The 10704-nt window shown below is 53.4% G+C and overlaps 2 protein-coding genes and 1 long non-coding RNA gene across 8 annotated transcripts; 1 reads left to right on the top strand and 2 right to left on the bottom strand.

Annotated features, from left to right (window-relative positions):
• Positions 1 to 4: 4 nt before the first annotated feature.
• Positions 5 to 6473, bottom strand: LOC144065362 (phosphatidylinositol 4,5-bisphosphate 3-kinase catalytic subunit alpha isoform). Of its 3 annotated transcripts, XM_077588100.1 has the most exons (28): positions 6163 to 6472; positions 5544 to 5653; positions 5374 to 5477; positions 5073 to 5235; positions 4765 to 4974; positions 4587 to 4654; positions 4380 to 4508; positions 4266 to 4319; positions 4080 to 4189; positions 3879 to 4020; positions 3720 to 3805; positions 3532 to 3637; positions 3292 to 3444; positions 3090 to 3221; positions 2883 to 3007; positions 2737 to 2818; positions 2482 to 2646; positions 2311 to 2414; positions 2127 to 2226; positions 1987 to 2058; positions 1811 to 1917; positions 1623 to 1744; positions 1477 to 1555; positions 1238 to 1408; positions 1047 to 1164; positions 838 to 989; positions 628 to 776; positions 5 to 514 (listed from the first exon to the last, which is right to left on the bottom strand). In XM_077588100.1, exons 2-28 carry the CDS (start codon positions 5626 to 5628, stop codon positions 390 to 392), a joined length of 3213 nt encoding a protein of 1070 aa, XP_077444226.1. In that variant the 5' UTR covers positions 5629 to 5653; positions 6163 to 6472; the 3' UTR covers positions 5 to 389. The 3 variants fall into 3 exon arrangements, with proteins under 3 accessions (XP_077444226.1, XP_077444225.1, XP_077444224.1); XM_077588099.1 differs by having other exon boundaries at positions 5073 to 5477; positions 6106 to 6473; XM_077588098.1 differs by having other exon boundaries at positions 5073 to 5477; positions 6163 to 6473.
• Positions 4291 to 10314, top strand: LOC144065372 (uncharacterized). Of its 3 annotated transcripts, none has more exons than XR_013297161.1 (7): positions 4291 to 4535; positions 6054 to 6153; positions 6987 to 7082; positions 7176 to 7345; positions 7456 to 7544; positions 7643 to 8163; positions 9157 to 9207. It is a non-coding gene; the product is annotated as an uncharacterized LOC144065372 (long non-coding RNA). The 3 variants fall into 3 exon arrangements; XR_013297164.1 differs by lacking the exon at positions 4291 to 4535 and adding an exon at positions 5839 to 5884; XR_013297163.1 differs by lacking the exon at positions 4291 to 4535 and adding an exon at positions 10057 to 10314 and having other exon boundaries at positions 5951 to 6153; positions 9157 to 9936.
• On the bottom strand, positions 6890 to 8199 carry LOC144065368 (uncharacterized). Of its 2 annotated transcripts, none has more exons than XM_077588111.1 (4): positions 7674 to 8199; positions 7494 to 7609; positions 7401 to 7437; positions 6890 to 7332 (listed from the first exon to the last, which is right to left on the bottom strand). In XM_077588111.1, the coding sequence occupies exons 1-4, from the start codon at positions 8166 to 8168 to the stop codon at positions 7156 to 7158; spliced, it is 825 nt and encodes a 274-aa protein (XP_077444237.1). In that variant the 5' UTR covers positions 8169 to 8199; the 3' UTR covers positions 6890 to 7155. The 2 variants fall into 2 exon arrangements, with proteins under 2 accessions (XP_077444237.1, XP_077444238.1); XM_077588112.1 differs by having other exon boundaries at positions 7494 to 7597.
• Positions 10315 to 10704: the final 390 nt, after the last annotated feature.

Below are 10704 nucleotides of genomic sequence, written 5' to 3'. Positions count from 1 at the left end.
AATATTTGGCAAAAATCCCACTTTATTCAAGCAAAACACAGTGCAAACATCACAATACATGTAGTGGACTAAATGAACAGAGTCGTTGGCAATTTTCATTCCCCTCTCGTTTGAGCTCGGGAGACAAAAGTCTGAAATTGGGCAGATTTGCCCTCCTCATTAGCTAAGCCCTGATTGTCAAAAAGTGTTATTGCTTGAATTGGCTTCACAGCAGCCGGTCAGGAAATTGTGATTTGAGCGGACGCTACAGCAACAACAGCAGCAGCAGCAGCAGCTCACCGGTTGCAACATTAGCACCAAAGAAGGGGGAAGACGCCTCTGGCACCCTCGGACCCGACCCGCGACCCTGAGATTGGCGTTGTCTGGACAACGTGGTAGTAGTGCTTCCGTTAGTGCTCGTTGGGCATGTGTCGGATGGTGTGGAAGATCCAGTCCATCTTGGTGCTCCAGCCTCCGTGGTGAGCATCATTCATTTGTTTGCTGAAGTACTCCAGCGCCTCCTGCTGGCTCTTTTCTGTCCCAAACACCCAACAATGTCAGCGTCGGGGTCAACTCGAAATGACATTTGCGGTATCAAGCGTCTGCTTCTTTGTTTGGGCCGGCCCGAGCTAGCAAATGTGCGTTTACCCAGTGCCAGTGTTTTTCTCAGGTAGGCAATGTCGTCGAAGCTCTGCAGTTCGGGCATCCCGCATCCCAGCAGCAGCGAGAACAAGTTGATGAAGAGGCTGGCGTGCTGACGGATGGCCAGGTAAGCCTTGTAGCACATCTCCTGGAACCTGCGGAGCAGATGCGGGAAGCGGGTAAGGACCCTTGCCACGGGGGTGGAGGCGGGCACACCTGTCGAACTCTTTCGTCTTGGTCGACTCCTGGATTCCCTTGCTGATGACGATCAAAAAGTCCTGCGTGAGGACGAAGGGGACGCGCTCCCGCTTGTAGCCGAACTTCTTCTTCTTGTGATCCAGGAAGTGGCCGAAGTCAATGTGGAAGAGCTGGCGGATAGCCGTAGGGGGTTAAGACTCGGCGGCGGCGACCTTGGGAGGGCTCACCTGTCCATTCTCCTTCACCATGATGTTGGAATTGTGGCGGTCGCCGATTCCCAGAATGAACGTGGCCACGCAGTAGCCGGCGCAGGAGCGGGTGAACAAGTCGATGGCCCGGTCGTACCTGAGGGAGGTAACGCACACGGTGTCCAAGTGCACCCATTTGGCGGTGGAAAGGCTGAAAGGCGGATACTGACGCCTCTCCTCGGTTCTTGTCTTTAATCCAGTGGTGCAAAGTATTGGAGTTGAACTGCAGCGCCCCCTTCAGGCCCCCTTTGCATTGAATCTGCATGATGGTGAAGCTGCTCTTCACCACCTCGATGAGACCCACGCAGTCTCCGATGGAGAGGCACCCGTAGGGGAGCATCCTGCGGGCAAAGAGTCGGTCACCCGCCGTCGCAGGTGCGGCGTCTCGTGGTTTGAGCCGGCGTCTCACCGCAGGTCCAGGCCTTGGTTCTGCCAGATGTTTTCCATGATCTTGATGATCTGCAGCGTTAGCATGTCCTGCCGTAGATCTGCGGCCGGGGAGCAAAGAAAAACTGAGGCTGTACCGTGGGAGCCGGCTTAGCCGCGACCTCGTACCGTCTCCGTTCTTGAAGATGATCTCGTTGTTGGTGAAGAGTAGCTCCGACATGATGTCGGGGTTCTCCCAGTTCAACCACAGGGGGCGCTTTGCCGATGACATGATCCTGCACTCCTCCAGCCTGATGGCCACAGGTGGAGTGTCCTTTTGGTCCAGTCACGCACCGGAGTCGGAGTCCGTGTCTCACCTCAAGTGTCCCAACTGGTGCACGGGGTTCAGAGGAGACACGAAACCCTGCAGAGCTTCCATGTAATCCGGACGAGACATGTGCTCCACTAGGAACTTCATCTGAGTCTAGCGAGCAATCACAGAGCGGGATTGGTTCAGCGTCCCCGAGACGGAGGCCCGGCTGGCGTTTCCTACCTTCTGAGTCTCGTCCTTTTTCTCCTGTTTCAGCGTGTCCGTGAGGTTCACCAGTTTATCCATGGCCTCCACCTGCAGGCGCAAAGGGAGCAAGGAATGAGCCCCCCGACCACCACCACCACCAGGAGCCGGAGCCTCACCTGTCGGTTCAGGTGTTTGAGGTACATGCCGCAGGCTCTGCAGAAGGCCTCCAGCAGCAGGCCGAAGCGCCGCGACACCGTCTTGTTGTGCATCTCGGATCTGCAGGGCGCAAACAGGATGAGGTGGGTTCCAGCCGTTTCTCTCCGGCTCGGAGTGGCCCCGTTTTTTTGCCACCTCGCTCACTTGAGGTGCCAGAAAAAGAAGTGTCCTATCCTCTGATTGGTCAGGGCTTTCTTGATCAGAAAGCGGGCCAGTGGGTTGTCCAGATACATCTCGTACTTCAACACCTGAAAGGCACAGTCTGGCCGTCCTTTCGGGGTTGACCTTCCGTTCCCCCCAGGGCGAGGAACAGACCTGTACCAGCTGGAGCAGGTACTGGGACAGCTTGTCGTCCGTCAGGCTCTGAACCAGGCAGCGCAGCGCAAACTCTCTGACCATGGGGTCGGGAAAATTGCAGTCCAGTAACTCCAGAGCCGACTCGGACTCCATCAGTGGCCATTCCTTCAACAAGCAGTACATCTGCGAGCGGGGGCCAAAGAGCTCAGCGTGGTCAAGTCGGACCAATTTCACCCGTTCCAGTTTAGAAATGGCTTTTACCACATCTCCTACCTGAGATACCTCGTCCCTAGAATTCCACTTGACAGAAAGAAGCAGCTTGGGAAGTGACTCCGGCATGTTCACGCAGTAATGTCTGTAACAAACCAAAAAATAGAGGCGAGCCCTTTGTTTGGATGTGTCTGAGGTTTCCCCTTCACCTGTGTCTCCACAGGAAGTCTTTCTCCTGTTCCGAGAGTTCATAGAGAGGATCTTTGGAGCACAGGCCTCGAAGCTGCTCGGCGTCTGCCGCCGAGACGCTGCTGTCGCAAGCCAGGCGACTGTTCTGCAGACCGGCCAAACGGCTTTCATCTGGTCTCGCCTCGTCTGTCTGTCAGACCACTTGCGTACGCGGGAAATCGTCTTACCAGACCGTGAGTGTAGTTGAAGCCCAGCTCCCTGCTGATGGTCCAGTTGGCGTGCTCTTCAATCTGCTGTTCGTCCGGAAACACCACCGGCTGGTTGAACCAGGAGAACTCCAGTTCAACGCAGGGAGATTCCTAGATCAAAAAGAAGAACCGATCCATGATCCTGACCCCGGGGCTAGGCGCCAAACCCCAGAGGTCGGACCTTGTTGGGGTTGGGCCCAGCCACCCCGATGGGGTTCAGCAAGTCCTCCAGGCCATGAGGGACCGGCCACAAACCGAGCGCCACTTTCCCCGAAACCAGAATGTCCTTATAGTCAAAAAGGTTCACGTTCCCCCAGGCCAGTGGACAGTGTTCCTGCCAGACAAGTGGACATAGAGAGACATTCATTCGGTCAGTCACTTGTCTTTGTCGCTTCTCCCTTGTGATCCCTTGTTTCTTTACCTCCTTGGCGCCTTTCCTCCCTTTCACCGAGCAGATAGACAAGCAGAGTCGGGCCGAGCGAGGCAGGTCAGCCAGGTAGATGTCGTAGGTCAGCCATTCGTTCCATCTAGGATGTCAAACGCGGAGGAAGCCAACGTGCTCAAAGTCTACGGACGCTTGCGTCAAACAAAGGACGGTATCTCTGGGACCTGGGGTTGGAGCACGGGACTCTTTGCGTGTTGACGTTATCGCAGAGCGGCTCGCCTCCGTGGTAAATCCCCGTCCTGACGTAGATCTAGGCACATCACCGGGCGGGCGCGGTGGGACGGGTGCGGTACCGTAGGGGGACGGGACGGGAGGGGACGGACCTTGTCGATGTCTCGGATGTTGACGTTGACGTAGGTGGCGCAGAGCAGTCGGACCCTCAGCCGGGTGTTGAAAGCCCACAGCGAGCGCGGCGGAGAGCCGTCGGAGCCCCCGGGGCAGGGAGACGGCTGCGGGGTCCGGCGACTGGAAGGGAAAGCGCCGTCCCCAGCCCGCTCGCTTCTTCCTCGGAGAGGCCCACTTACCTGTAGGAGGGCGTGACGAAACTGGAGGCGGGAAGCTGGCAGTAAAGACTGTCCTTGGAGACCAGCATGAGGTGCGGAAGACGACCGACGATGATACAGGAGCGGATGTACTGCGGGTGGACCGCCGTCACAAGGTTTGGTTTTGCTGGTTTTGGGGGCGGAGCTCAAATGTAATAAGACTGTTACCTTGTATTGACTGAGTGGATACTTTTCCAACAGGTACTCATCACAGCCGCACACCTGAAAGAGCTACGTATTGAAGTCATCCGGCCACGGTCAGAACGCGGTCCGGGAAAATACCTTGAGGATGTACTGGCCCTGGTATTCCTGGACGCAGAGGCGGAGCTGCTGAGGGGAAAGGTGCATGGACCTGCTCTTCTTCCTGATGGACTCTGCTATCAGCTGCTCGGGAAGGCTGTCGTGGCTCACCTGCTCGCACCGAGGAGCATCTCAAAGGTAGGTCTACCTAGACCGTATCGACGGCGCTTGACTTTGACTCGCGCTTACCTTCAGCGTGTATTTCTGTTTTGAGTTGCTTGGCGACACAATCACCCAGATGGTTACAATCAGTCTGCCTGTAGAGAGAGAGACGGGGAGAGGGGGCGTGTCAGATCTTGGAAAGGTCTGGATGAAAGTGTCTTCATGTCCCTAAAAGACCCTTCAGCTTTTTGCGTAGGACTTTGACCTTTGTCTAGCTTGCTGTAGATGTGCTGCGGAAGTTGGGGGCTGGACTCCACGTTCGGCGGGTACACGTAGAGCGCTTGGCTGTGGGCGCCGCCCCCTTCCCGCTCCTCCATGGCCTCCCTGCAGACGCACAGTATGGCCCGGCGGAAGTCCTGAACCTCCGGGTCCTTCATCATCTCGAACTCGCAGACGGGCATGCCGATGGCAAATCCTGCGCGGGAAAGACGCGGGTTTGGAAATTCTGCCGGTCCTGGACCGGGTACCGCCCTCGCCCCAGACCCCGGCCCCCGCCGGACCCGAGAACCTTACCGATCTCTCGGTTCAGGATCTTCTCTTCGCGGTTTCCCAAGGGCTCAATCACTTTCAGGATAGGGTGGAACAGGCGTAGGTCGCACAGCCGCCTGGTCTCGTCGTAAAATTCTTCCCTCTCCGCTTCCTGAGTCACGCCCACAAAGATGTAGCTGGACTCTTCCTGTCGTGGAGCACAGAGCACAGTGTTGACCAACCGGCGTTTCCTTGAAAACGCCTGCCTAGGACAAGTGGCCACGGGTCCTCGGCAGAGTCCCCCAGAGCCCCTAGATTTCTTTCCCTTTCCAGAAAATGGCCGAACCTGTAGGAGGTGGTAAAGCGGATACTTCCTGGCCTCCGCGAAGAGCTGCTGCTTGATGCTGAGGAGCGGCGTTTCTCGAAGACACTCCAGACTCACCATCATTCCTGGACGCAGCGCCACGTGTTCGTCGGTCTCGGATCGGAAGGCGAGAGGCGGGAGCCGAAGCCTACCGTTGGGAAGGCAGCAGTCCACCAGGATGCGCGGGGGCATCAGGTGAAGACCCCACAGCTCCCCTGACGACGGGCGGGGTGCCATGGCGACCGGCTCACCTCTGGACCACCTGCCGACACAAAGACGGCCGGATGTCGCCTCGGAAAGACGCTCAGCTTCGCGTCGCTTCAGGTCCGTTCCCGCGCCTCCGTAAAATCCCTACGAGTCCCCGTGACGACGGGTCGGCTGCCATGGCAACTGCCTCACCTCGGACCGCCGTAATACTATCTGTGGACCTTTTGTTCATCTTTGGGGAAGCCTTTTGACGCATCCGAGCTGTCTTTTTTGCCCGGAAACCTCGGTGGGTTTCTTCCCATCTTTGTGCCTTTTCAATAGGGTTGTCAAACAAAGGCCAAAAAGTAGGACACACGCACACACACACACACACACACACACACACACTCATGCGCGTTTCCTGTTGCTCTGCGCGGAAGAGGATTTGTCAGCGCCACGATTTATATCTGTTCCAGATACCTCGGCCGGGGTACGGAAACCGAACCACACCAGCGCGTGCGTCCTTACTGCCGAGGACGATGACATCGGGCGGGGGCCACCCCCTTCGTCGAACGGGTGAGTCACCTGAGCTGGTTCCCGGTCCGGCGTCGGGCGCGTCTCCACTCAGAGCATCCTCCTCGGACTCGCCCGGCGCGTGTCTCTTTGTCTCTGGTTTGAGTGCGGGGACGCTAACGGTGCGTGGCGGACGGCAAGCGGGCGTCCCATCCCACCCCAACCGAAAGCCAACGCTCGCATTCAGCCCAGGCGTCCTTCGGTCTGTCCGCGCGCGATTGCCGCGGCGTGCGGAGGAAGCTGCTTTTCGCCGGCGGTGGCAGAACAATGTGCTGGAGGAAGGGGGGGAGTCCGAGGGGGGGCTTATCTTGCCCGTTTCCTCTCTTAAAGGGCCAGTGTCATCTGGGAAAGCGAGAGCTCTAGATCTGTCATCACAGCGGGGGAGTTTTGTTCTGGGATTATCGATTTTCACCGGATTAGGAGGACAGGTTTTGTCCAATGAGATTTGGTTCCCCCCAAAAAAGGGTTTGGTGACGGAATGCCTTTGGGTTCTCGTTTAGTGGGTGATCCGTCTGTCTGTCAATGATATCTCGGGTCAAGTGGAGGATCAATGATGTCACATCAGCTGTTAATGTTACGCATTTAGAGTCCTAGTAATGGTTGCGACTCCAATGCACCAACCACAACTGTGAGGCACATTTTTGTGACTATGAGAAGCACAAATCTGCCATTAGAATTTAGAAAAAAACTGTTTCCGTTGACCTTGTGTCTGCGTGTGTTTAATGAAACCGCGGCTCAGTTTAGTTATATGGACAATTTATTTGAAGATTCACAAGTGGAGAACGACTGCGTCAGAGTTCGGAAGTCGCCAATCACCCTTGTTTGTGTTTTCCTAGGCTACCCAGAGTATTACAAAAGCGGAAGGACCGGCTAAGAGAATGAGGGTCCACGAGTCCGGGACTTGGAGGACGTCTCGGCAGGGCGATATCGAGGTAGGTTTGTAGCCATTGGAGATGGAAAATTCCAAATGGACCGCATTCCTCAAGCACCCCCTGCCGTTGTCTGTCATCCCGACGGCGAAACAGCGGGATGAGGAAGCTCGGGGTCCGAGTGCGCCTGCGCCCGCAGGTCGCGGTTTTCCGCCTCCAGCTGCTGATTCCGGTCTTGCAGCTCCCTGATTTGCTCCCTCAGAAGTTCCACCTCTTCCCGTACGGCCAGCATCAGGTGACTCTTCGCCAGATCCTGGGCGAGGACGGTAGGTCCGTCAACTCCGTGCCAGTTACAATTAGAAATAAGTACCATAAGCTCACCATGGCCTGTTCGATCTTGTTGTCGATGGCGACCGCACTACGGACGGATGAAAAGGCGGTGAAATGGAAAAGGAGGCCCCCCACCCTCCCTACCTGATGTCCGGCGGCAGGCTGAAGGCGGCGCTCCGGTCCGGGCCCGACGAGGTCAGCGTGGCGGGGGGCGAGCTGGGCTGAGATTGAGACAACCTGAGGGCAGACTGAGATGCAGACTGTTGAAGTTTGGTTTCTCTCTACTGCTAAAGGTCCGTTTCGTCGACGGTCATCCCTTCCTACCTGGTTCTGAGGACCAGCGGCCGAGCCCGACGGCGAAGAACCCGCCGGTCGCTCCCCCGTTTCCACGCTTCCGATGTGCCGCGACGCCGAAGGGGCCGCCCCGCCGATGGACTCCAGAGACTCCAGCGATAGGGCGTTTCTCACGCCGTCCGCCACCCGCCCTTCCTTGAACTCCGTGCACGTCCAGCGGCCGCGCCCGTACGTATCGCCGCCGCCGCGACCCCGTCCGCCCGCGCCGCCTCCCGCCAATCGCACCAGGCGGAACCTGGAGGGGGCCCCGGTCCCCTCACCCAAGGGCTCAAGGGAGATATGCCTCCTCTTGGAGGAGGGCGTGGAGGGCTGGGAGGAGCTGCCCCGCGGACCGCGGAAGGCGGATTTGGATCGGACCGCGGTCAGGATCACGCCGGCAGTGGATGGACCGCTCCGGATCGGTGTACTGATTTCGGACGTCACGCTGGTGATCTGGAAGCTGCTGCATTTTTTTTCACAGGTCATCACCGAGCACCTGCTCCTTAAAAAAACAAACCAAAAACCTGGAAAATCCACTGCCGGCAGGTGGGGTCAAGTTAGCGGTTGTGCGGCTAACCTCCCGCCAGAAGTCAGCTGTGATAGGCTCAGCTCAAAAAGTAGCTTGGCTGAATTCTATGGACACAGTCAAAGCAAGTTGTATTTACACAAAGGTCGGTAGGAAGTCGAAAGTTAACTCTACCGACGTTTCCGTTAGAGCCTCCGAATGTTGACATGTCTGCTGTCAGTTCCCATTTTTAGAAATATTGTCTGACCTACCCTGTTCCAAAAACTTCCTGTTTCTCTCCTCCGCTTTTCTTCCTCGCTCGTCCGGTTAAGCGTCGCCGCGGCTTGCGTTGACTGCGCGTGCGTGAAGAAGCCTCCCTGGCGTTCCCCGAGGGCGAGATAACGCAGAAAAAAAAGAATAATAAACATTCCGAGCAGTTGTTGTGATTGGCATGTTGGGCCCGCGTGACGTCACGGGGTGGAGAGTAGGGCGCTCCGCGCAAACAGTCGTTACGTCACAATGGAAGGATTGTTTGGAGCCGGCGGCTGGAGCGCTCGCTTGGTTTAACTCCTTCACCGCCATTGACGTAGATTGATGTCAAATCCATTTGGATTGGGGGCTAGGATGGAGTGATCCGCTCCGGAGAACCAATTGCTAATGTTCTACAAGTGTCTGTGGAAAGATCTTGGATAAGGAAGCAATTTTTTGAAGGACAAAAAAGTATAGTCAGTTTTTATATTTACATTCTATTAAAAAAAAAGACCACCACCTCCAGGGGGCCAAGTTCCCCCTGTACTTAGGACCTACTAACGCCCCTGGTTCATATACAGAGTGACCATAAAGTCTCTTGGCATTTCCCTAAAAAATTATTAAATTGCAGTTGATTAGATATTTTAATCAGATTTGTTCTATTGTGTTCAGTATTTATTAAAAGTATTTGTTTTATCATGCTGCATTTGTGTGTTTCAGGGATCTAGCTGTCACCAACTGGCGCATGCGCATCATCAAAAAAAGTACGACGTCGTTCCGCTGCGATTGGCCGAGGAGTCGAAATGTTTGTCGATAAAATGCCAATCCATTTTTATTCCCCGTGTTTTTCCCTCATTTTATTTTCTAAGTGTTTATTCCCCCAGCTTTTAAAAAAAAATGTTTTCTAAGTGTATATACCCCATTTTTCCCCTTATTTTATTTTCTAAGTGTATATACCCCCAGTTTATTTTCTAATTTTATTTTCTAAGTGTTTATTCCCATTTTTTAAAGTTTATTCCCCCAGCTTTTTTTCTAATTTTATTTTCTAAGTGTATATACCCCATTTTTCCCCCTAATTTTATTTTCTAACTGTATATACCCCCAGTTTTTTTTCTAAGTGTTTTCCCATTTTTTTTAAGTTTATTGCCCCAGCTTTTTTTAAATTTTATTTTCTAAGTGTATATATCCCATTTTTTCCCTAATTTTATTTTCTAAGTCTTTATACCCACAGTTTTTTTTCTAATTTTATTTTCTAAGTGTTTATTCCCCGTTTTTACATAGTCGTTTATGAGAAACAGGGCCGTCATTACACATCCAGTCCACACGAGGACACTGTAGTGCCAACGGTTTTGCAAAGCGCCTTTTATTGAAAGAAGAAGATCCTCGAATGCGGAAGTCGCGGTAAACAGCAGCCGATCAAAACAATTCGTCTCCTGCGCATCATTTTAGATAAATGTAGTCTTTTTAAGCGTACTATTTGGTCAATAGAAACAAGATGAGGTGAATGGACTCATCCGCCTCGTATTATCGTCATTGTTAATGACACTTACAGTTGATGAACTGTCCCATCTGATGAACATGTTCTCTTTTCATTTTTTTTTTTAATCCATTTATTCGCAGCCAGGTGCAGATTTAATGTGTTTGGTCCGCTCTTGGTGCAGACTAGACTTGTTCCTGCAGACAGACGGCTGACTTCCACTTGCCATCCTATGACAACCAACTTTATTTTGTGTTTATTTCATGACAAAAGCATACAAGACACTTGTGTATTTGGTCGAACTTTATTTTCAATGTGTTCCCCAGCGTCACCCCCAACTTCCTCATACAAATGATGTGCAATATTCATCTTGAGCCCTCTCCAATAAAGTAATAAACCACAAAAAATCTTAGTTCCTTGATTTTGTGTTGTGACTCTGTAAGCGAGTATGAAGACATGCTATTTTATTCTCGACAAGACATGTTAAACTTGATGCCCTCTTGTGGCGGTTTTAAAGCGTTGCACTTTGCAATGGCTTTTTCAACCAACTACGTATTAATGTAGAATATACCTGGACTCCTCTCACATATTGTCCTGAGTGTGCCTGAATAGACATATTCTAACTTGCTGTCCTCTTGTGGTGCTTTTAAGGCATGGCACTTTGCAATGGCTTTTCCAACCAACTCCGAATACTGTTTTCTAGTACAATATATACCTCCTCTCACATATATCTATGAGTGTGCCTGAATAGACATATGGTGTTTTGCTGCTAAGTTGTGGCAGTTTTAAGC

The sequence above is a fragment of the Stigmatopora argus genome, chromosome 20 (genome assembly GCF_051989625.1).
Source record: "Stigmatopora argus isolate UIUO_Sarg chromosome 20, RoL_Sarg_1.0, whole genome shotgun sequence".
Classification (NCBI taxonomy): domain Eukaryota; kingdom Metazoa; phylum Chordata; class Actinopteri; order Syngnathiformes; family Syngnathidae; genus Stigmatopora; species Stigmatopora argus.
This window is presented reverse-complemented; position numbering and strand designations above follow the sequence as displayed.

Coding starts and splice junctions, on each gene's coding strand:
- LOC144065362 (XM_077588099.1), bottom strand. CDS start 5,628: ATGGCACCCCGCCCGTCGTCAGGGGAGCTGTGGGGTCTTCACCTGATG. Junction 3,008..3,089: donor TCAACTACACTCACGGTCTG/GTAAGACGATTT, acceptor GCCGGTCTGCAG/AACAGTCGCCTGGCTTGCGA. Junction 1,745..1,810: donor CACCAGTTGGGACACTTGAG/GTGAGACACGGA, acceptor TGTGGCCATCAG/GCTGGAGGAGTGCAGGATCA.
- LOC144065368 (XM_077588111.1), bottom strand. CDS start 8,168: ATGACCTGTGAAAAAAAATGCAGCAGCTTCCAGATCACCAGCGTGACG. Junction 7,610..7,673: donor CCGCTGGTCCTCAGAACCAG/GTAGGAAGGGAT, acceptor AAACTTCAACAG/TCTGCATCTCAGTCTGCCCT. Junction 7,438..7,493: donor AGCCTGCCGCCGGACATCAG/GTAGGGAGGGTG, acceptor ATCCGTCCGTAG/TGCGGTCGCCATCGACAACA.